Genomic DNA, 25,473 nt, shown 5'->3' with positions numbered 1-25,473 from the left:
CCCGCTCAAAAATATTTTATTGGCCCAAAATGTAAACTTACCAAAAATATTTTTTAGATTGTTTTTTAGCCCCATATACACTTCATAAACTGCCCAAAGTAAAATACTTTTAGTATTTAAAAGGAATATTACTTTGACCAGTTATTTTTTAAAATATTTTTGTTCCTGCGTTTAGGTTTCCTGAAGACAAAAATCAGTAAAACAAGAAATAAAATTGGTCTGGCCTTAGCTATATTGTTCAGAATAAGGACTTCATCACATGTAATTGTAAGCATCCTGTTTATACCCTGACGACCAGCTCTAACAAAATGCTTACATAATTCTGCGGTTCTGATAGAAGTTCTAAAGACGATATTATATTCATCATGTCTGTGATGTTTAAATGCTGACCATGAACTCATTAAAGTCAACCTGACAACTGCATCAGTGTGTTTATTGCATCCTTGAACAGAATATGAATTATATCACAGTATATCAGCCTGGTCATTCTCTTCCCACAGAGGTTACTTGTCATTTCTTCTTACGAACCTCTGTTCTAATACGGTCATATTTCCCGGTTCTCGTAAAATCCCCTAGCGGCATAAAATCGCAACTCGAATTATCTCCCTTCTTTCTGTCCAATCAGAACATGTGTTACATCAACTTGACTAATACAAGCAAATGTTGGGTCACAAATATCCCTCCTCTGCCAGGACCGTGTGTTGATGTGACACACAAGACATTTAATGGCTAGCTTGTCCGTTGTCAACTAGGGCGATGGAGACGCCATTGATCCGCCATTTACATGACTGAGTTTTGTCTATAAGAAACGTTTGCGCATCGCGCAGGGAAAGAGGTTCTAGTTTTCCCGAAGCATACGGAAATAACCGAGGCCTTGCGAAAGATCACTTTTGAAACAACGTCGCTGATTGCACAACTAAATCTGATTGCAACCAATCACGAATCCTGAACACTCGCACCATGAAAGGGCCATATTAGAACAGAGGTTCGTAGGAAGATATGACAAGTAACCTATGTGGGAAGAGAATGCAGCCTGATGTGATACGGAATCTTACAATGTGTCAGACTTTACATATTTTCTGCTTTGGCGAAACCCATGGTGCTATAAAGCCAGGAATAATAATTTTGGTAAATCGGGTATTCAAAACCATAATCATATAGTATCCTTGCACATTAAAGAAAGACAACTCTTCACAGCAAAATGGGTGCCAAAGACTTCTGGATCTAGTATGGTCTTAATGACATTAATGGTAACCATGATTATCTCTTGTGTTGTATAAACACAAAACTTAAACAATTTGGGCTGTGATTTGACAATACTTAACAAGGCATTTTCATATTTATTTCCAACTAAACTTTACTCGTAAACTCCCAAACAACTAAAAAACTGAAAAGGTATGTAATGAATGTGAAAAACAGTGTTAAAAACATTAGGCCAAAACAATTTTATTTCTTGTTTTATGGATCTGCCGGTCATATTTTTTTCAAGAATAAGAAAAAAAATTAAATAAAATTTCTCCACTCAAAAATATATATATACTAATGTAAATCCGTAAAACAAGAAATAAAATTGGTCAGAAAATGTCAGAACTTCAGGTACCAGTCCTCAGTTTGTTCCAAGGTCCTCAAACTCCACATACCACTGTGATCTAGCTGCTCGATTTCTTCAAGATTATTAACATCAGAATAACGACAGGAAAAGACACTAATTGTCGTTTTCTCTTAGAAGTAAGAAAGTAACAAAACATCTATCTATGCTGAAAAATCAATGTTGGTAACTTTTAAAAGAAACCCAGTACCTCAACTTCTTCAGTATTTTACTTGTCACAGGGCTTCAAGGCGACTATAACACTGAAGGCCACACTTCACATACTAACAGGGGTTCCTACAACACCTCCGTGGATGTACTAGAACACACAGATGTATTGATCATACACACATATGTACTGTGGAATGTCAGGGTCACAAGAACACCCAAATGCATGCTGGGTACTTGTACACACAAAGTACTGATGTTCGGACATACATTATAAAAGCCTTGTGCCACGCATACTGCAACCCATGTTTATTACAAGTAGCTTGCACATTGTGCAACACTGATAAAGGCAACTGCTTCTCTAAGTGAGATGGGTTTAACACAGCTTTGAACAGTTTTTCAGTTAGATCACTTGCAGGAAAACCTGATGCGATGCAGAACTTCTATGGACCTTGTCTCTGGCTGAAATTCTGAAAACTGACCTTATTCAGTCAGCTAACAATGATAAGTACATGCTGGGGTTGCGTTAGCTCCTGTGTCTGGAAGTTATACTGTATATAGTTTAAATTACCACCACTGTACACATGCACACATACACTCCAGCATGGGCCTACAGAACATGTATTTCCAGAATATCCAGACAATCTCTTCTTCGTTCACTCAGAATACAGATTCAGGGCACTGTTGCTGATTATTTAGAGCCACAATCCTCCACATGATAGACTTCAACATATAAGTATCCTGTTAGGCAATGGGATCTCAATATGAAAATGTGTAGCAAGTCACCCACTAATCTGACTGAAATCAGGGGTAGATAACTCTGTTGTCTTGCAATTTGGCTGCAATCACAGCTGGTGACAAGCACATCCAAGACAGCATCACAAACATAAGCACATATTCTAGTAAGGCAGAGTCAGTCTATCTGGCTACGACTTGTGTTGTTTCTGAGCAGAGATGACAGGTTGGTGTAAAGATGGACTTGGAGTACGTGATCGGAGTTTCCTGCGAACTTTGTTGATTAAATCCTGGAAATGAAGACAGAATTCTTGAAACAATAATCACACTCACTTAAAGCCAACTATTGATATCCTTAACTAATATTTAAATGTCAACAATGGGAACTTGAATTTTTTCAATTGTGTCTAATTGTTTGACTGAGACATGCACATCTGAAGAAATTATTTGAACATTACAGCACTTAGGATCCTGAAAGCTATACGATTAGTACTTTACTGCATCTTGGATTGTATCACACATGAATGAAATAGACTTGGAACAAAGTCCTCATGTTTTCAGTAACTTACATGAAATGTTTCTAATTCATAAAACCTTATAACATTTGATTAGCCAACTAAACTAAACACTGCAAAACCATCATCTACTTTGAAAGCATACATCAATCTAGTCTACAGATACATGTCATTGTGGTCTGGGTGCTGTTTGTGATGATGTACACTTGACATATTACTTAACTGCTTAAAAATTGCTCAACCCTATTGGTGCCTCATTGTCAGTCAGCTGATACAGCTCAGTGCTGCCATAGTTTTATAGTACTGAACTACACCAATAACACTACCAAAATTGTTTATTATGCTTTTCACAAATTGTGTATTATTCTATATATATTATTTCAGTCAACATGGGGATAGACAGAACATATATTACTAAAAATTTGCTAAGGATCAAGATTTGATGATATACAAAACTCAAACAAGTAAAACTTTAAGATCAAGGTAAGCCCTACTGGACCTCAGTTCCACGATAAACAGAGAGAGGCATGCAGTTAGTTGTGAACTGTTTCTGATGTATCAAGACTAAATTGTTACATTATCAAAGTGCACAACAACATTTGTTGCCAACACGAGTATGGACTGCAAATTCTGTATACACTGAAGAAATAGGCACGTGCAGAGGCAACTGGGTGAAAACAAGATAACTCTTGTACTAAAGGGTTGAATTGTAAGGAACCATGTCTGTTCCTGTGGCAGTAAGGCATTGCATAGTGAGGGATAATGTATGAGTAAAGAAAAAAATGCAGTTGATTTCTTTCACACTATAAGGAAATCAAAGGTCAAATCACAAAAGCTATCTAAGATATTCACACCTTTATAATTAACTAAAATAGATTACAGAAAATAAGATTGAAATAAAAAAAAATGAAAACAGATTTAAGCTTAAACTTATGTCAGAAACAACAAGAAGACAAAGTCATCAATATCCCCATAATGGCAAAATACTCTTCATGATTATGTCTACGAGTTATGATTATGTCAAATATTTAGGTGTGTACATAGAAAAGTGGAAGGAGAGTATTGAAAGGGTTTAAAAGTTCTGCTCCAGAAAGGAGCACTATCACCAATTTCAGTGTAAGTCAAACTTGTTGCCATGGAAATGCCAAAAATATTTTATTCAGAATTCCAAAACTACCAAAAGGCACCAGTACACCACCAGATCTATCTATGTGCCAAGTTTGGTGAAGAAATATTGAATGGTGTTAGAGTTCTGCTTCGGAAAAGAGCACAACCACCAATTTCAGTCTAAGTCAAACTTGTTGCCATGGAAATGCCAAAATATTTGATTCAGAATTCCAAAACTACCAAAAGGCACCAGTACACCACCAGATCAATCTATGTGCCATGTTTGGTTACTTCTACATATTGAACGGTTTTAGAGTTCTGTCTCGAAAAGAGCACTACCACCAATTTCAGTCTAAGTCGAACTTGTGACATGGAAACGCCAAAAATATTTGATTCAGAATTCTAAAACTACCAAAAGGCACCAGTACACCACCAGATCTATCTATGTGCCAAGTTTGGTGACGACATATTGAACGGTTTTACAGTTCTGTCTCGAAAAGAGCACTACCACCAATTTCAGGCTAAGTCGAACTTGTTGCCATGGAAACGCCAAAAATATTTTAATTCAGAATTCCAAAACTACCAAAGGCACCACTACACCACCAGAAAAGAGGCTATTTGGGCTACACATTCTAACCATAAACTAGGCTAACATTATGAAACAAACTGGAGACAAAATACTACCTTGTCTTACACCCGTAGATGTGAGCTAGTCCTGGAGGAGGAAAAACATGATAATGTGAGAGATGATCACAGTGATAATGATGCTGATGATGATTTGATACAGATAGAGAGAATCTTAGTGACAAATGATTTTAACGCAGAGGATGTAACGATGGTAAAGAAGAGGTCTGGAGTGAGGACAAGGATTAAGATTGACATATCTTAATACGGATTACCATAGCAACAATTCTCATTATCACAATCCCAGTTCTGATGAACTTGATTGCTTTGGTCAAACTTTACACTTTAAGTAAAAAAATGTTTTGTCCTTTTTAAATTTTCAAATAATACATAATTGAGATATGTTTTTCTTATGATGTAAACTTATGAATATGGAGTGAGTCAATGAACACATATGAGAAACTGGAGTGAAGACAGGTGCTTGTGATCTACTTGAGAAACACATTGTAAACTCACAGTGGGTAATGCCATACTGCCATGCTCAGCCTTCTGTGGATCTCCCTCCTGAAACCAACAACTCAAGCTGTAGGAATCTCTAGAATATTTTTAATTCTAAGATGCTTTGGTGAAAGATCAAAGGCACTGACAGTACTTTATTAGACGATAATGTGCACTTTTTGCATTACGTCACAATGTAATGCCATTCTAGCCTGCCCCCTCATAATCAAACAATTTTGCAGTACGTCACAATGTAAGCAAGCGTCCTCGTGCTTTAACTATAATAGTTCAGGGCGAAAGTGTGCTTTATTACACTATACATGGTGGTAGAGCGAACTGTATTTCTTAAGCAAAGCATGACAAATGCCATAAACAAACAGCCAAATGATGCAGCCAGCAGGGTGAATAATACAAGCCTTGAAATATTTACAAGACACAACGAAATTAGTCTTCACTGCTAGTGATCACAGGTCGGAAGTATTGATTGATGTTGGTGGTGTCTATTGTCTACTCCTTTACACCATCAGACATTCACCAGATGAAGAAGGAGAGCTCGTACATGCATCAATTGATTTTACAATAGCATACCTGTCAACAATCGCAGATCCCTAACATTCTTGAAAAAAGGATGTCAAAATAATGTTCCAAACACTATTTTGGCTCACAGTCTTACCCAGAATCTGACTGGAGCTGGTAGACTGACTGACTGACTGAGTTTGGTTTTACGCCGCTTTTAGCAATATTCCAGCAACATCATGGCGGGGGACACCAGAAATGGGCTTCACACATTGTACCCATGTGGGGATTCGAACCTGGGTCTTCGGCGTGACGAGCCAACGCTTTAACCACTAGGCTACCCCACCACCCCGGAGCTGGTAGACCCTGCCGAACAGCTAATACAAACACTACTTCATTGGTCTATATTAGGGTAGCAGTTATAGCACATTTCTAGCTGGATCACCAAACCTGCTGATGCAGCACAAACACATCTGTCACTGATCTCACCTCGCAGGCTTGAGCACCATGTTTGTCCTGCTTTGACGGCAGCAGGCCATGGAAGGATGCATGTCGACGGACATTAGATGTGCCCTTCTTGAAGGCTGCGCCCTCCATGATGATGGGGCTGTGGGTGGGGCGGTCTCCCTCCCAGGGCGGCATCAACTTCCCATCTGAAGGTGTCCTGGGAAGAACATAAGTGTTTGCTTACCATAAATAAAGATAAATAAACAAACAAAGATGGTCACTCTATAAACACTGCTTGTGATAAATGTACATATTTCAAATTCAAAGGACGCTTGAAAGTGATTCTCTATTTATTGTTGTTCTCAACTACATCACCTAATATCACATGAAAGTATCACTGATCAAATGATCAAAGAGTCCTGAAAAATACTTTCCATATCTCCTCTTTCATCTGCCTAAACACCACTGTGGTCTTAAATTATGAATCCTAAAATATACTCATGGAAACAAATAAAGGAACACATGAAAGTGCAAGTGTTCCTATATTCTTTTCCGGATTTCTTGTCATGTTTTACATTGTACTGTGGTTGACTGACTGACTGAGTTTTGTTTTACGCCGCAATTAGCAATATTCCAGCAACATCACGGCGGGGGACACCAGAAATGGGCTTCACACATTGTACCCATGTGGGGATTCGAACCCGGGTCTATGGCGTGACGAGCTAACGCTTTAACTACTAGGCTACCCCACCGCCCCTGTACTGTGGTTGAGAATCAGGAGATAAATAAAGGCACACTTGTACTTTTATTTTTTCCTTATTCTAGTATATAAGAACAATACCCACTATTAATCTAAAACCTAATTCCTGCCATTCCACTAGTATCTTTAACATGTGGATATCAGTCACTCATTGCACCCACCTTCTATGCGTCCTTGTGGGTCGTGTGGACCTGCTGTCATCCGAGTGACTCCCTGAGCTGCTGTCTCCCTGCTTCCTGGCCATGCTGCTGGTGTCGGAGGAAGCCTCATGGTCACTGTCACTGACCCGTCGCACACGTGGCTGGCGTCCTTCATCATCTGACGGAGGCTTTGAGTCCCGACTGGACTCTCCCGAATTCTTCCTCCTTGTGGATCTTTCCCTTATTGTCTTCTCCTGTGACTTGGAGAAGGTTTGAAGCTTATGCAACAGTTTAGACGCAAAGCTTTTTGATCCGATTTGGCATTTTGGGAGAGGTCGCCTTCTGATCCAACTGATGCTGTCCTCTTCCTCATCCCAGACTCTTCCATTACCAAATTTGGATCAGGGAGCTGACGAGACCGTGTTGCTCCATCTGAGTTACCTCCCTTGTTGCTAAGAGACCCTAAAGAACTTGATTTTGAAGACAGGCTTAGGAGTCTCTGTTCAAGAGTCTCAGCCATGGGGGTCCTTCGTTTTTCAAACACTTCCTTATCACCTGCCTCAACAAGCATAGGACTGCTAGGTCGACTGCCAGATGAATGCCGTTTACGGCCATCGATAACAGGCCTGTTCTGGTTGGTATTGTCCAAGTCTCTACCAGCAGAAACAGTTTCAGCCTTTTCCCCAGCCTTCCCAGCAGCCTCCTCATCCTTCTTCCATTCACTGACCTGAATCTGAAGGTCCTTACTCCGCTTCCTCCGATGACCTTTTACTTTCCCTTCTCTAAGGGAGTCATCACTTGCACCATCTGATAATCGTTTCTCTGAATCTTTTCTGTCCATCTGTCTATGTGTCACACTATCCCCATCCAGCTCTGACTCCCCATCACCACTTCCCCGTACTCCTACGATCCCCCCTCCCTTCATTCTTCCCATCAGTCAAATCAGACAGTTTGAAATCACTGCTCCTCTTTCTCCGGTGAGTCTTCACAGATTCTTCCTTTTCCTGAGATACCCTAATCTTGGCTTTAGAGGATGCAATAGTTTCCTTGACCACACTGGCAGTGATGCTTTGTAAGTAGGAGCTAGCATGGTCCACAGTGAAAGTTCCTGACATCACAGTCACATCTTTAGAGTCAGTAAGAGCACTTGGATGAGGTGTTTTGTTGCTGCCTTCACTACAAACAGGCTTAGGAGATGAGAGAACTGATGGGTGATGATGGCAGGATTTGGTGGGTGAGCTGGACACACTGGATGGAGATGAGGATGAGGAGACTCGGGGAAGATCTGATGGGCTACTCTGAACATTTCCCTCAGACTCTCGTTTGGAACCTTGAGAACTGTCTATGTTGCCGTCAGAGAACTGACTCTGCTGATAGTCACCACTCTTGTTTCTTTTATGCATGTGCCGTTTTGGTGTAGTTAGGATAGGCGCTCCAGCATCAGAAACAGCACGAGCTGTTCGTGGCCGTTCTGATGTTGATGGCGATGCAGACTTTACATCACTTGTAAATTCCACATCTCTTGCTGCATGCGATTTTGTTTTCTCTGATCTTGGAGACTTCACTTTACGATTTTTACGAGTCTCACGTTTACGGTGGCGACGTTTCTCGTGACTCTCTGTGGAATCATGGTCCTTGTCGCTGTCATCTGGCATGTCACTGTCACTACTCTCTGACACGTGTCTCTGCTCCGCCCCCTTGGCAAGTTTGGCCATGATGATGTTGGACTCGTAACTCTCGCCAAGGCCTGACAAGGCCTTCACATAGAACCTACACACACAGGTAACATGGTATTATAACATTAAAAAAAATAAGGCCAGACCAATTTTATTTCTTGTTTTACGGATCCTCCTGTCATATTTTTTGAAGAATAAGACAAAATAAATAAATTAATTTTCCCCGCTCAAAAAATAAATACTAATTTTTTTACTGGCCAAAAATGTAAACTTACAAGAAATATTTTTAGATTGTTTTTTGCCCCATATACACTTCATAAATTGCCAAAAGTAAAATACTTTTACCATTTAGAAGGAATATTACTTTGATTGGTGATTTTATTTTATTGTGTTTTTTCCTTCCTGCCTTTAGGTTTTCTGAGGACAAAAATCCGTTAAACAAGAAATAAATTTGGTCTGGCCTAATGGTACATCATCATTGTTTTGAATTCCCAAATAACTAGGTTTCATACATAATGGCAATGAAAAACTCTCACTGTTTTCAAAATCAATTACAAAAACAACAACACTTGCATAAAAATAAAATATTTTCTAAAAATAGTGATAATTTAGCTGGTTACTATGAGGCCTTTCATTAAATGCTTATTTTACATAACAATCTTATTTTCCAGGAATATTATCTATGTATGAGACGAATAGTTTGCATCAACTCACTTGTATGTTGTCCTAGAATCGAGCCCCGTGACGAGAGCGACAGTCTTGTTACTTGCGACCAAGGCCATACACTTCTCATTGACATACACTCTGTAGCCTGGAACCAGCACATGGAAATTGCTCAAACTGATGTGGATTCTTTTCTTGTATCAGTATGCTTCTAAGGAAGTCATGCAATGAACACATTTTGTAGTTTTATAAACAAATGTAAACTGTATCACTTTATGGTAAGAAATATTTACATGTCACTGGAAATGAATAGAAATGTATTGTCAATGAGCATATTAATACAGCACATCTTGTTCACAGAGTTCCATGTAGACTGGCTGACTGAGTTTAGTTTAACGCCGCTTTTAGCAATATTCCAGCAATATCCACTGACGGGGACACCATGGGCTTCACACATTGTGCCCATGTGGGGAATCAAACCGGGTCTTATTAACACTAGTTACCCACCGCCCGTTCCATGTAGAATGACAGTGACTATCAAATGTTTGGATGAAGGAATCATTTAATACATGTAACGAGTCTGAGTCAGGTTTGAACAGTTTTTCGGGTATGTATTAGAACATTTTTGCTCATATGGTTTGCAACTTACATGTCATATGCAAAACATATCATATTTTCACAAAACAGATCAAATATACTTGTACATGGTTCAATTTGAAAATAATATTTTTGTAAATCAATCAGTAGCATCAGACAGTAACAGTTGTGTGTTGTGACACATACCTATAATACTGGTGCTTTTCCCGGACTCATCACTCAGCCTGGAGGTCTGCCAGTGCAGTATGACAGAGCTGTCACCCCGGTGTTCCAGGTGGACAGCTCTGGGTGGGGTGGGGACCCCAAGCTGGGGCACCTGGCGGAAGTAACTCTCCTCCTCCTCTGAGGGGTAGGGGGACAGGGAGTGGGGTACACTACCTGTAAGGACACGATGGCCTAATATTGAAGAAATTTGTCAATACTGTCCTAAAATTATGCTATTAAATTCCTGTCACAAAAAGTGAATTGTCTGAGTGCTCTGTTCACAATTAAGGAAGGTAACAAGCAATGTGCCATGTCGTTGAGATTTGACGATGCCAAGTCACTGAGTGCTCGATTCACAATGAAGGAAGGTAACAAGCAATGTGCCATGTCGTTGAGATATGACGATGCCAAGTCACTGAGTGCTCGATTCACAATGAAGGAAGGTAACAAGCAATGTGCCATGTCGTTGAGATATGACGATGCCAAGTCACTGAGTGCTCGATTCACAATGAAGGAAGGTAACAAGCAATGTGCCATGTCGTTGAGATATGACGATGCCTAGTCACTGAGTGCTCTGTTCACAATTAAGGAAGGTAACAAGCAATGTGCCATGTCGTTGAGATATGACGATGCCAAGTCACTGAGTGCTCGATTCACAATGAAGGAAGGTAACAAGCAATGTGCCATGTCGTTGAGATATGACGATGCCTAGTCACTGAGTGCTCTGTTCACAATGAAGGACTGACTGACTGACTGAGTTTGGTTTTACGCCGCTTTTAGCAATATTCCAGCAACATCACGGCGGCGGACACCAGAAATGGGCTTCACACATTGTACCCATGTGGGGATTCGAACCCGGGTCTTCGGCGTGACGAGCCAACGCTTTAACCATTAGGCTACCCCACCGCCCCCACAATGAAGGAAGGTAACAAGCAATGTGCCATGACGTTGAGATATGATGATGCCAAGTCACTGAGGCTGACCACCTCTGTCTCAAGATTACATTGATGAATTGCAAAATAACTCAAAATCAGAAATAGTCTATTAAATGTTAATACGACAAGGAATACCTGTACCAAACAATATCTGCTGTTTGTCATTTTTAAAGCAATCACTGGAAACAGTTGATTAGGCCAGACTAATTTTATTTCTTGTTTTACGCATTATTGTCCTCAGAAAACCTAAAGGCAGGAGGGGAATTTTTTATTAAAAAATAAATACTAAAAGTATTTTACTTTTGGCAATTTATGAAGTGTATATGGGTTAAAACACAATCTAAAAAAACCTTTTCTTGTAAATTTACAGTTTTGATCAATAAAACCTTAGGAATTTATTTTTTGAGCGGGGAAAATTAACTAATTTTTTTTCTTCTTATTCTTGATAAAATATGACCAGCGGATCCGTAAAACAAGAAATAAAATTGGTCTGGCCTTAAGAAACAATTTCATGTTGTTATTTGTACAAGTTGACATCTTTAACAGAGGGGAGCACACAGTGCAATATGAAATAATGTAATGGTCATCAGAATGTAATTCATATATCCAAAAAGAACTTCTAAGTCTACCATCTTGGCCCTAAAGAGACACTGATAGACATGTACTTACTCCATCGACCAGAGCAGGGGGTGCCGTCGGATTCCAGACTCTCAAACTCCTCTACATTGCCAGTCACATGTAATGAGCTTGTCTCCTCAGCCTCCTGCCCCTGGGTGAGTGTAAAACAAGTACTGCGGAAAACAGCACTGGAGACAGTGTCAAGAGCTTCCTTCAGCTGGGACACCTGGGAAATATAGTGTACATGAGACAAGGAGTGAATGAACAGAAGTGGCTTTAATGCTGTGGAATACAGCGTTAGAGAGATTGTTGAGACTCTCTTTCAGGACTGACACCCAACAAACAAGATTCATGATAGAGAGTGAGTGAGTGAACAGAGCTGGGTTTAACACTAGGAAACATAGCACAAGAGACAGTGCTAAGAGCTTCCTTCAGTTCAAGACATCTGGGAAAGTCACATAGTGAGTGAACACAGTTGCCTGCAACACTGGGAAACACAGCACTAGTGAACGTGTCGAGAGCTTCCTTCTGAACACCAGTGTTCATGAGACAGCGAGTGAGTGAGGGGAAAGGAGATGGCTTTATCTCTGTGAAACACTGCTCTACAACAGTGTTCATGTGACAATGAATGAGGAAGTTGATGTGAACACCTCTTTCAACAATATTTCAATTATACCACATCAGTTTGGGTGAATCCTGGAGGAAACAATCTGCACTGCCTTTCTGCCCTCACCTGAGACTGTAGGCTCGCACAGGTCTTCTCCAGGTCCCGCTGCCTCTCCACATCTACAGGGCTGAAGGCTGACCGCAGCGTGGAGTCGGAGAGCCGATCCAGGGTGTCCGACCTGTCCATGCTACTGGATGTCCTCTGGCTGCTGGACACGGTCAGGAAGTGTTTGTTGTTGGAGTCTTGGGAGGACCGAAAGGACTGAGAGGAAAGAACCTCCGCCTTCCAGGTCTGGAGGGACTGAACCTGGAGACAGAAGGGTGAGAGTCAGCCATATTCAAGCGTTTAATAGTCAAACAAAAAAGCAGTGTATGAAATAAACCAAAAACATCAGGGCTGGTAACTTTAAAATGTTCCCACGCCAAAACGGATTTCACCAGACCAGACAATCCAAAGAAAATATCTCAATTTTTACTCAGATGTATGGAACATGTTATCTTAAATTTTCACCAGACCACTGGGCTGGCTAGCTGTAAACTTAGACTGTCCGTTGGAAATCTAGCCCGTCTTGGGTGGTTGGACGGGCCTTATTTCATACACTAAGAAAAGACAATTAAATATAGTAAACTTAAATACATTTTAGTCTAGTTATATTGCTAATGACAAGAACCCCTGGACTTAATCATAATTTGGAACACAATCATATTAATTACATACTTTAACTGGAAATCAATCCGCTAGGAAACCAAACTTCCAACAGGCAAATACACACCTCCTGCCACAGCGTCTTGATGGCCTCCATCTGCAGAGCTCGCAACTTCTTCTCCTCTGCCGACTGATGTTTGTGTCTGAAGTAAAACCCTTATTAACCCACTGTTTTAAGACTATCAATTGTGTTGAATGGTGAAACTTCAGTTCATTAATCAATCAAATATACAATTAAAGCATCAACACCTGGGATTATTAGCAGCCATTTTGATAGTTTCAACTAAGGAGTAATTGAAAAGGGTTCACTTTTCAGCAACAGTTTAGCCAAATCACTGTGGGGAACAGAAGAAAGGGCTTCACACATTGCATACCAATGTCATGTTTAGAACTTTACAGTGACCAGGACTAGCAAACTGAAGCCATCGAATCAGCCAATTAATGCATAGAATGACATAAACAAAAATCTATGGTTATAACAAACTCAAAGGGACCCCAGATTTTGACTCGCTATAACCTTAGTATGTTACAGTCAGGCCTGGTTAGTCCAGTCCCCCATAATCTGATTCCCGTGCCATTCAAACAGACTCAAGAGGTGAAATTGGGTTTAACGTCATGCTTGAGAATATTTCGCTCATATGACGACATGCATGCGTGTGTATGTGTATGTGCGGTTGCTTGTACTAGCCCAGACTTAAGTTGGTTTTATAGTGCTAGCCCACTGAGATACCATGCCGCAGTGAAGCATGAATACCTCACTCAGACACATTAAACTGACTCTGAGCCGACCAGTCCTTGTTGTACCCATTAATGCCGAGCACCAGACAGGGACCAACAAGTACCATATTTTAACGTCTTTTGGTATGATGCGGTCGGGGATTGAACCCGTGACCTTCCGCTCTCCGGGCGGACGCTCTAATCACTACACCACGGAGGCGGTCTAGAAGTAACCAATCTTGTTTACTATATAAACACATCAATTGTTGATTCATTAATCCGATGCTTCAGTCTCCGAACATCAATTATAGATAACGGATTAGCTAATTGGACTTGTTTTTGCTTCATTAATCTGTCAAAATATGCAGCAAGAGTCCAAGACAAACAAGAAGACAAAGTCATCAATATCCCCCTCAACGACAAAATACTCTTTATGAATATGTCTACTAGTTATGATTACGTCAAATGTTTTGGAATGTATACAGCAAAGTGGAAGGAGCGTATTGAAAGGTTTTTAAGATCTGCTCCAGAAATGAGCACTACCACCAAATTCAGTTGAAGCCTAACTTGTTGCCATGGAAATGCAACAAGATGACATCCTCATAGCCACAGCCTAAGTCATGTTTCCATGGAAACCACAAAAAAAAAAATTCATATCTGGGTCTAAACCCCAGAAGGCACATCTAGGGATCATGCTTGCTATGTGTACCAAGTTTGATGAAGCTAGCATGTATAGTTTGGAAGATCTGCTCCGGACAAGATGACATCCTCATAGCCACAGCCTAAGTCACGTTTCCATGGAAACAGCAAAAAATAAAATTCATATCTGGGTCTAACCCCCAAAAGGCACATCTAGGGATCATGCCTGACATGTGTACCAAGTTTGATGAAGCTAGCACAAATAGTTTAGGAGATATGCTTCGGACAAAGTGTGACAGACGAACGCACGGACGGACTGGACTCGTTTCTATATCCCCCGCAACTTCGTTGTTGCGGGGATAAAAAAACAGTTGGTTACATCTGTTGGTTTGTTATATCCATCAGTTTATTCACGGCACTTTTCCACCCACCTCTCCAGCTCTGCCTTGAGGAGAACTATGTGGTCCTCTGCCCTCCGTGCTCTGATCTCCTTCCGGACCGAAATCACCTTCGGGTCATTCAGCCGTGTCACACATCCTCGCCACCATGCCTGTATGACCGTAGCTGCTCGCTGCTCTGTGGGCACAATAAAGGATACAACCATCATGTTCTGTCTTGGAACACTGCAGACACAGTCTCTGGCTTAGCCACTAGCTTGAAGAAACAACATATCAACACTAACATCTACTGAAAAGGATGTCAAATTACAAGATCAGGTTCTTGCAGAAACTGCCAAATATTTGTGTTTGTCGACATTTTTGTCACAGGCAGTCATTTTGAAAAACTAGTATAGGCGGAGACCCTCGGGTTTCAAGAATTACAAAGAATTACAATCCAATGATCAACATCATGAGCATCGATCTATGCAATAAGGATCAACCAACCTTCACTTGTAGTATCACCAAGCACAGCATCACTGCAGGGTCTTGACAGGAAGCCTGAATCCCGAACACTACTTCCTGTATTTGACAAGGCTCTGTGTCTCCCGGCCTCCTCGAACTTCTCCAGGTTTAATCTCCCTTTAACACTTTTACTGTCAGTACTAACACCCTTGGTAGACTTGGCCTGACTAACTGCATCAACTCGATTATTTGGCACAGGGATATTGCTTTTATTGGAGTCACTTTTCTCTTTCTTATTGAACAGTTTAGCCTTCCTCTCCTCTATAGATGGAGTGGAGCTTCTCTGAGCTTTCCGAGCACCAACTTTGTCTTTGATAAGACTCAGTTCCTGCATGGGAACTTTATCCATGTTTTCTTGGTCGCTATGGTTACCAGCGTCTATACTGGTATCATAGTCCTGACTCTCGGCAGTAGGTGGTGTTGGTCTCCGAACACGTGTAGTTGGACCTGTCCCTGATGACTGAGGCGGTGAGAAGTCAAAGTTGGGTTTGAGGTGCCCCTTCACAATGCTCTGGTTTATTGGTTTGATTACTCGTCTCTCCAGCGAGTCGTATTTTGTTTCTCGAGCGTCTGCGACACCTGTGGAGGGGCGTACATTGTTTGAGGTGAGAGCGGAGATGAATGCTGCCGTGCCAGGGGTGGTGGCTGTTGGCGCAGTCATTGGGCGTTTAGTGGGAGAACCTGTTGCATCCACGGGAAGATAGATGGAGTCTGAGTCTAACAGACTGGTGCTACTTCTTGTCTCGAAATCTTGAACGAAAAAAGAGTTTAATCAGGGATTTATCCAGGACATCAAGGCAAGTTTTGAAAATTCTGAGATACCATTCAACATGAAATTTTTACTGTGTATTTATTTTCAAGAACCAAATGTTGGCATTGGAGCAGTTCTAGATTAATCCAGGACTTAATACTGATAGGACAAAACATATGGTGAACCAAAGTCAAACATCATGCCATAATCAAACAAAATTTAAACTAGAATCATGACCATTTCCAGTTTGAGCGGATTACTATTGTATACAAGTAAATGTATGAACACCAGTAAACATTGTCTCATAGTCATGTTTCAGGCAAAAGCCACCAGTACATTGTCTCATAGTCAGTAGGCAAGCCATGTGCTAGTACTGACCATCAGCTGAGACGTCCTGGACCACCAGGTCATCACCACTACGCGGAGACTTGGACGACGTCCGGCTGGTGAAGCTGGACTCCTCCTGGACACCTAGGACACAAAGGTTGATATAGCAACACTGGACAACAGAGTGAGTGAGTGAGTGAGTGAGTGAGTGAGTGAGTGAGTGAGTGAGTGAGTGAGTGAGTGAGTGAGTGAGTGAGTGAGTGAGTGAGTGAGTGAGTGAGTGAGTGAGTGAGTGAGTATTGTTTTATGTTGCTTTTAGCAGCAACATCACATTGTACTCATGTGGGAAAGACGAACAAATGCTTTAACCACTAGGTTACCCCAATGAAAAGACAACACAGAAAGACAAGGAATGTATTCAGCGGAAGGGTCAGAGTCCTATCTATAGCATCCAAGCACAAATTCAGAGCTCTGTCCAAAGATTAGAATTATGTGAAACGATACCTTGCCATTTAACATATTGATTCAACATTGACTCCTTTTTGATGATTATTTCCAAAAACATTCATTCTAAAACATGTGGCCAATAGACAGGTCTTCCTGTCCTCATTCCATTGATATAACCACATTTTGTAAGACATGAATTGTTTTAACATGGGTTGATAAAAAAACCAGGATACATACTTGTCCATGCTGTGACTGGGTGCCTGTAGCTGTCTATGGGTGCTTGTCTGTGAGCATCCCGTGGGGAGGGCAGAGAGGCTGGACTGGTCTGGGAGCACTGTCGTGGAGAGTTATTGTTCCTAGGTGACTCTCCTGAAACAGAAGGTAAACTTATCACAGCTACCTACACAGACATGACTACTTTCAGTAACTTCCATCAAGGGAATAATTTGGTTTTACACCGTTTTTAGCATTATTCTTGCAATATCAGGGCACGGGACACCAGAAATGGGCTTCACACATTGTACCCATGTAGGGAATCGAACATGGGCCTTGGGCATGATGACCGAATGCGTTAACCACTAGGCTACCCCATCGCTCTAAATGAACGTGCAGCTGCAATGCTTTAACCACTGACTGGCTACCCATTTGGTTTTCACGCCCTAAATGGCAACAGCACGCAGCTGCACCAGAAATGAGCTGCATGATTGTAGCACTGATCTGAACAGCATGTCAGATACATCACAATGTGCTAAGATAATATAGAAGGAAAGCCTAAAACATGGGTGGAAAATAGCACTGACTGACTGACTGACTGAGTTTGGTTTTACACCGCTTTTAGCAATATTCCAGCAATATCACGGCGGGGACACCATGAAATGGGCTTCACTCATTGTACCCATATGGGGATTCAACCGGGTCTTCGGTGTGACAACGCACTTTTAGACTACCCCAAAGCAAAAGCCTGTACTTGAAGTGCCCATGTTGGTAAAATTTCAAACATTTTGGCAAGGTTTGAAGTATGTTATCACTAATCATGCTGTAGACATTGTTGGTTAATTTCCTTTCAATACTAAAGTGATACAGACTTGATAAGTTTACCAGTTCATATTAACCTGTGAGCATGGTGTCAATAGACTAAGGAATGAATTCACTTATATGCCAGCAGTCATCATTATCGAACACACTGTAATTCCATCTGTGCGAACCATGAACTACTTAGAGGGACTTACAATTACAGCTCCAGCACTGACTTCATATCCTTGGATCTACTCAAGCACTCACTTCACAAAGGTCCTTGAGAAACATCTATGGAGCAACCACAGAGTACTTCTATGCATCTATACAGGGGGGGACTCTGTATGTAATGGGGACAGTATTGGATTTCAGATTACGAACATGTAACCCCACTTGATCTGACCGTCTGGCTTGGATTCAACCATACCTTGACAACAGAGAATGGCCAAACAGAAGAGGAAAAGACTGGCAGACTGAATTTAATTTATCACCGATGACAATTTAATACAGTCCCTTCACCTGGGTAAAAGTCATAACTGTGGCCCTGATTGCTGTATGCTTATCTTCATAAGTACACAATGCTGAAATCCTCTTGAATCAGACACTTCTTGTCTACTGGCTGACATTGAATAATGGCTGCAGTGTAAACCAGACGTTACACCTGTGGGTCTTCCAGGCCAGATCACAAGCCAGCGACTCTCAACAAAGGGAAAGTCCTCTTGGGTTGGGAGAGCAAGATCATTTGTATGGAAGGTTACACAATGGACTTGTTAATCAACTAGGTATTCACCTGAAGAGATCTCAGTGAAAATCTGCTCTGGTGTAAATGGAACTCTGATTAATGTTATCACACTTTCAAACTGCCCTAGGAAGGGGTCCAGTCTTGTGTCGGTCCCAGACAATAAGCAACTACAGTCTCAGACAGACAGTCATTCAGGTTTTTTCCATTCCAGAGAGAAATAAAAAACCCAATCATTCAGATCACTTCCAACTCATTAATGTCAGTAAGGGTTCACGTAATATATCAGGCATTCATGGCGCGGTGGGGTAGCCTAGTGGTTAAAGCGTTTGCTCGTCATGCCGAAGACCTGGGTTCGAATCCCCACATGAGTACAATGTGTGAAGCCCATTTCTAGTGTCCCCCGCCGTGATGCTTCTGGAATATTCCTAAAAGGGGTGTAAACCAAACTCAGTCAGTCAGTTAGGCATTCCCTCCATGATGAATAGAACACTACTGACCAGTGATAACCAGTGTCCATGACTGAATGGCCACGCCTCTTAGTACCCAGCATAGAAGTTTTAGGTTTGAAGGAACGTTTTCTCAAACTTGACAGCCTTTCTACTGCCACTTGTGGATTTCTAAGAAACAGGTTCCCAGTTTGCCTATCTCACAGTCCCTGAACCACGTTAATTTTCCTACTGCCTTGCCCTCCCTGCAATGCTAAAGCCCTAAATGAAGCAAGTCTAGATTCCCTCAGGTAATTTCTCATCTGACTGGGGTTCTTTTTCAGTTTAAATGTGTTTATTTGTTACTATCAAAATAATATATGTTCAGCAACTAAGTGTTAGTCCAGCTCCCAGCATGCCTGCAGTAAGAGTCAACTAAACTCAGCACTGCTCAATGTTCATTACAATGTGTGACCTAGTTGATTGTCTTTGTCACATAGTGTGAATCAACTGATGGGAGTTTGGTCACATTTCAACAGTAGAATTAGTTTCAGTCCACAGACAGCAGCACATGGCACTATACCTGACACTGCTGACAAAGAAGTTCACTCACCTGAGGTGTCCAGCGACCGAGGTGTGAGTGTGTCTGTTCTGACTGGACGTGTCTGGGTTTGAAGCTGGTTCTGGTGGAACCGTTGTTTGCTCAGGATACGTCCAAGTTTAGCATCTTCCTCTGTCTTCAACTGGAAAAAGAGAAAAATACTCAAAATGTGGATTGACCACAAGCATGGTGTACTTGAGACTCATTCTTCCCTTGAACCCTCATGGGAGTAAAAAAAACAACCAAACAAGAATATATCACATGGTAACTGCAAAACTGTTGTTTGCAATTCTGTATACCTGTGTATTAATTCCATATCTGCATGTAAACACTGCATCACAATGCATAAATTTCAGTTGCGTAGATCAATGCAAATGCTGTTGATCACGGGATTGTCTGGTCCAGACTCGATTATTTACAGACTGCTGACATATAGCTGGAATATTGCTGAGTGTGGCGTAAAACTAAACTCACTCACTCGATCACTGAAGATCAATTCTAACCCGGATCTTCACGGGTCCACACCCTAGAGTTGGTCCCTGTACAAAACAACTGAGCAACGCTATGCCCTCACTACAGAAACCAGTGTTCTAGTTCTAGTTCCAGCCATGTTCATCTCCATGTCAGCAGGTGCTCAGGACCTGATCTACTCATCCAAGACACACAGTGGAAATCGAGAAACCTCGTGACCCACATACCCTGCATAAAACAAAACTCTCTCACTCCCAATGCATAAAACACAGGGTCATTTCATCGTGTTAATAAATCTAGTGAACTTACTACTATAATGTTCACAAACAAAAATATTGCATCACCCTGATGACATCCTTCCATTTACTCAGACACAGGGGATTTTCTCCCGTACAGCGACGGATTAACAAATAGCAACCAATTGTTCCAGCTGTCAATTGAAGATCTCATGGAGAGAGGTATATATTATTAACACACATCACTCACACATACAGAGCTTTCGTTACAGCTGAATGCTCATCACAATTATTCAATCTTTGTTGCAAGGATCTTTCTATTTTTGTCATTTAAGTCACTCGAATGTTTAGCAGTGTAAATATTGACTCATTGATTTCTGTCTCCTGGTGAAGACAAAAATGTCTTTTCAACAAGCACAATTGAAATGCATTAAATGTTGTATGTTTGCTTACAAAACTAAGGCATAGCTTTACATTAACATCAATACCAAACTAAAGATGCTAGCTCTGTCAAATATTGACATGGTAAGGTTCAGACTGATGCATAAAACAAAACAAACCATGACTGGCACATTCTCTCCACATTTAATACTCAGACCTACACTTTTGTAAGTCAAGGTAAAACTCTGACACTACTGAAAGCCATGTTTCACATGGAAAGTATTGAGCAGAACAGAAGCCTTACAGCTGAACTGTTTTGAATTACAGGTAAGGCCAGACCAATTTTATTTCTTGTTTTACAGATTTTTGTCCTCAGAAAACCTAAAGGCAGGAGGGAAAAAATAAAAATAAAAATCACCAAAGTAATATTCCTTTTGCATACTAAAAGTATTTTATATTTGGCAAGTTATGAAGCGTATAAGGGGCAAAAAACAATCAAAAAACGTGTGCAAGCAAGACAGGAATGATTTGCGGAAACATCTTTCTACATGTCTTCTTTGAGACATTTTAGAAGTTGTATAGATGAAGGAAAACCAAGTTCTATGGATAATCAACTTCTTTATTGCAATGAGTGCGACATTTCGGTGTAGGTACTAACACCATTATCAAGCAAGTGATACCATCTTCCTTGATAACGGTGTTAGTACCTACACTGAAACGTCGCACTCATTGCAATAAAGAAGTTGACTATCCATAGAACTTGGTTTTCCTTCATCTTTCTACATGGTTGACATACTTGGAAAAAGTACTAATTATACAAAATAATTGTTAAAAATATTAATGAGATTAACTGTGGAGATATTCCATCTCAATCAACTGAGTTTTCAAGTATGTTTCTTGTTAACGTGCATCTATTTTTAATTGCAAGAAACCTCCCAAGTGGCTACTGTTATGTCTCTACACGTTGACAGATAAAATACATGCAAATGTACTCTGCCACCATAAATATGCTGGGTCTGTCAATGGTAGGTGTTGTGTTGGCCTTGAACAAGTGGCAATACAGCACCTGACTGAACAAACAGCTTGTGGACGACGCTGAGGGACAGTGTTTTGTTCAGGATCTATGCACTGGTTATAGGAAGTAAACAGGGTACAAACTGTATGGGCTGAATGTCTGGTGAGTAGTGATCACAATAGAGAGTCAGAGGAGTGAGTGAAGGAATAGGTGAATAAAGGACTGAGTGGAGGTGAGAATGAAGGAGAGTGAAGAGAATTAAATGGAGGAGTGAAGGAATGAGAATGGTTTTACGCCGCTTTTAGCAATATTCCAGCAATATCATGGCGGGGGACACCAGAAATGGGCTTCACACATTGTACCCATGTGGGGAATCGAACCCTGGTCATCGGCGTGACGAGCCAACACTTTAACCACTAGACTACCCCACCGCCCGATCACAATAGAGAGTCAGAAAAGGAGTGAGGGAGGGAATAGGTGAATAAAGGACTGAGTGGAGGTGAGAATGAAGGAGAGTGAAGAGAATTAAATGGAGGAGTGAAGGAATGAGTATGGTTTTACGCCGCTTTTAGCAATATTCCAGCAATATCCTGGCAGGGGACACCAGAAATGGGCTTCACGCATTGTACGCATGTGGAGAATCAAAACGGTGTCTCCAGTGTGACAAGCTAACGCTTTAACCATTAAGCTACCCCACCGCCAGGGTTTTACATGACGCGTGATTCCTGCTCATTTGATGCAACAATTTTGTTAAAAACTCTCAAAATACTATCATACGAGTGAAGCTTGATGCAAGTTTTATAGGTGGCTTTCACAATTCAGTTCAATAAAAATGATTTGATAAGCAAAACATGATATTGTTCGATGATAGTTTGACTTTTACAGAGCTGTCAGATTGTTCCAGAGAACTCAGAGGAGACAGTAATCCTGGCTGTTTGAATTAAACAATGCTGTAGTTTCATTTGGTGGTGTGACATACACAGTTACATACTGAGAATGATAAACACAAAGAAACATCAAAGTTTCATGACTCCCAAATATTGAAAATGACTCCCAAAAATAAATATTCTGAGTCACCATGACTACCATTTTTAAAAGTCTGGGTAAAACCCTGCACAACCCCAGTGAAGAAGTGAAGAAATGAGTGAGGGAATAAATGAAAGAATGAGCGAATAAGTAAGTATTGTTTTATGCCACTTTTAGCAACATTCCAGCAATATCACAGCAAGGACTCCAGACAGAGTGTGAATGACGGAGTAAATGACAGAGTGAAGGAAGAAGTAGAGGAGTCTGTGAAGGAGTGTATAGCACAAAGCTGTAGATGAAAACATCCACTGTTCAATGCCATTTTCACGTGAAAACTGTGGATGAACTATGGATGAACTGAGCTGATATTTGTCATATCCTTGCATACAGGCAAGAAATACACAATATTTGTCTTGATGTGATGTTCAGGACCTCCTTTGATCAGACACTTAGTAACTTGCAAAATTCATTCAGCAAGAAATGGGAACATGACAATTCCTCATAGCCACAAACCAGTGACCAATAGTGTGAGCATTAATGATGCAGCACTGAAGCCAAGTAAGATTTTGTCAAATGCATCTTCAGATCCAGCTTCATTTCAAACCATGCAGCCATACAGCCTCTATATACCCATGTGGGTAATCTGGACAATCTGCAGCTACATACTCCAGGTACATCAGGTGAAATAGGGGTAACAAGCACTCTAGACTATTTCACTAATGAGAATAAATATTCATGTGTGGCTGCTTCTTCTGGGAGTTACCTGTGTGGACTGTATACAAGAACTCATTCAGATACAATTTAACCAGGATCCCCTACTCACACACATACTGCCTCTGGTCCAGATGTGTATATCCCCTAATACCAGGCACACTGTAACTAACAATAAGTATCTTGTAACATCTTTTGGCATCATAGAACCACCACATTTTCCGGGCAGATGCTCCAGCACTGCACCCTAAAAATGAAGTGAGTGAGTGAGTTTAGTTTTAAGCCGCACTCAGCAATATTCCAGCTATATGGCAGCGGTCTGTATATAATCAGGTCTGGACCAGACAATCCAGTGATCAACAGCAAGAGCATCGATCTAGGATTCTATTACATGTGTCAACCAAGTCAGCATGTCTGACCACCTCATCACGTGACCACTGAAGATCAGACCGTGAAGCATGGGTTACTGAAGATCAGAACCGTGAAGTGCTTGTTAGAATGAACCTTCAGTAACCCATGCTTGTCATAAGAGGCGACTAACACGATCGGGTGATCAGTTCCGAATTGCACAGATCGATGCAAATGCTGTTGATCACTGCATTGTCTGGTCCAGACTCGATTATTTACAGACTGCCGACATATAGCTGGAATATTGCTGAGTGTGGCGTAAAACTAAACTCACTCACTCGATCACTGAAGATCAATTCTAACCCGGATCTTCACGGGTCCACACCCTAGAGTTGGTCCCCGTACAAAACAACTGAGCAACGATATGACCTCACTACAGAAACCAGTGTTCTAGTTCTAGTTCCAGCCATGTTCATCTCCATGTCAGCAGGTGCTCAGGGCCTGATCTACTCATCCAAGACACACAGTGGGAATCGAGAAACATCGTGACCCACATACCCTTCCCTCCCAGTTGCCATGCATCATGCCATGTTAGTCATGGCAGGTGACGATAATCCAGATGAACCAATTAGTCAAGGGCAACATGTCCCTTGGGCAGACGGGCACCAGTGCTAGATGCACTACTTACTCTGAACTGTAGTTCTTATATACCAGTGACGTGAGATGCTGAGTCACTGTGGCCCAGAGTTGAAGATCCTTCACTGCTTTTGTCAAGAATGTATACACTTTGGTTTGGATAATGATGGGACAAGTTTTGTGTCATAGGTGTTTTACATTCTTGACATGCCCGAGTCACTGTTCGATCCCAGAGTACCAAAAAGACGTGAAATATGATCCTTCTGGCACTGCATTAATGGGTCAACAAGGACTGGTATACATTTTGGTTTGGATAATGATGGGACAAGTTTTATAAAACCAGCTGTCTGGGCTAGTACAAGCAGCCGCACATAGGCACGTTTTAAATATTCTTGACAAAACCCATCATCATGTTTGAGTGGAAAGCCCATGTTTCACCACCAGTGGGAATCAAACCGAGTCTTTGTCATGATAAGCGAAAACTTTAACCACGATGATACTCCACCACCTGACACTTGGACCACATATTATTTGCATTGTTGAAACCAGTGAGGACAGTGGCAGACAAACACAATAATACTCGGGTTAATTCTGGGATATGAGTTCACAATGATATGTTATTTTGTTGCTCCTCACAAGACTACACAGCAAATAACAACTTTAATAAAAACATGCAACATGTCCAAAGTCCCCTTGTCACTGGAAGATATCAATATTTCCTATCGCAATCAAGGCTGACTAACATAACTCTATACACTACATAGACACAAATAAAAATACCCGTTCACTTCCCTCGACCCACCCTAATCCAGCTGTGAATCGCCCCCAGCACCATGTGTGAAACCACCCTACTCCAGGTGTGAATCACTCCCAGCACCATGTGTGAAACCACCCTAATACAGCTGTGAATCACCCCAGTAC

At 41.2% G+C, this 25,473-nt stretch overlaps 1 protein-coding gene across 1 annotated transcript in view; it reads right to left on the bottom strand.

Moving 5' to 3' along the window:
- Positions 1-1,552: 1,552 nt before the first annotated feature.
- LOC124259126 overlaps positions 1,553-25,473 on the bottom strand; it is a 33,840-nt gene continuing 9,919 nt past the window's right edge. The window contains 16 exon segments of the mRNA XM_046693220.1: positions 1,553-2,781; positions 5,254-5,301; positions 6,241-6,415; positions 7,120-7,499; positions 7,502-7,966; positions 7,998-8,868; positions 9,489-9,585; positions 10,221-10,412; positions 11,843-12,017; positions 12,525-12,764; positions 13,231-13,306; positions 14,951-15,095; positions 15,404-16,171; positions 16,551-16,643; positions 17,184-17,315; positions 19,741-19,870. Coding sequence (XP_046549176.1) covers positions 2,683-2,781; positions 5,254-5,301; positions 6,241-6,415; positions 7,120-7,499; positions 7,502-7,966; positions 7,998-8,868; positions 9,489-9,585; positions 10,221-10,412; positions 11,843-12,017; positions 12,525-12,764; positions 13,231-13,306; positions 14,951-15,095; positions 15,404-16,171; positions 16,551-16,643; positions 17,184-17,315; positions 19,741-19,870 — 4,086 coding nt within the window. The 3' untranslated portion in view covers positions 1,553-2,682.

The sequence above is a fragment of the Haliotis rubra genome, unplaced genomic scaffold, assembly GCF_003918875.1.
Source record: "Haliotis rubra isolate DU_JTF1 unplaced genomic scaffold, ASM391887v1 Scf71, whole genome shotgun sequence".
In the NCBI taxonomy this organism is placed as follows: Eukaryota; Metazoa; Mollusca; class Gastropoda; order Lepetellida; family Haliotidae; genus Haliotis; species Haliotis rubra.
Note: the sequence above shows the minus strand (reverse complement) of the source record. Positions and strands in the feature narration are given on the sequence as shown.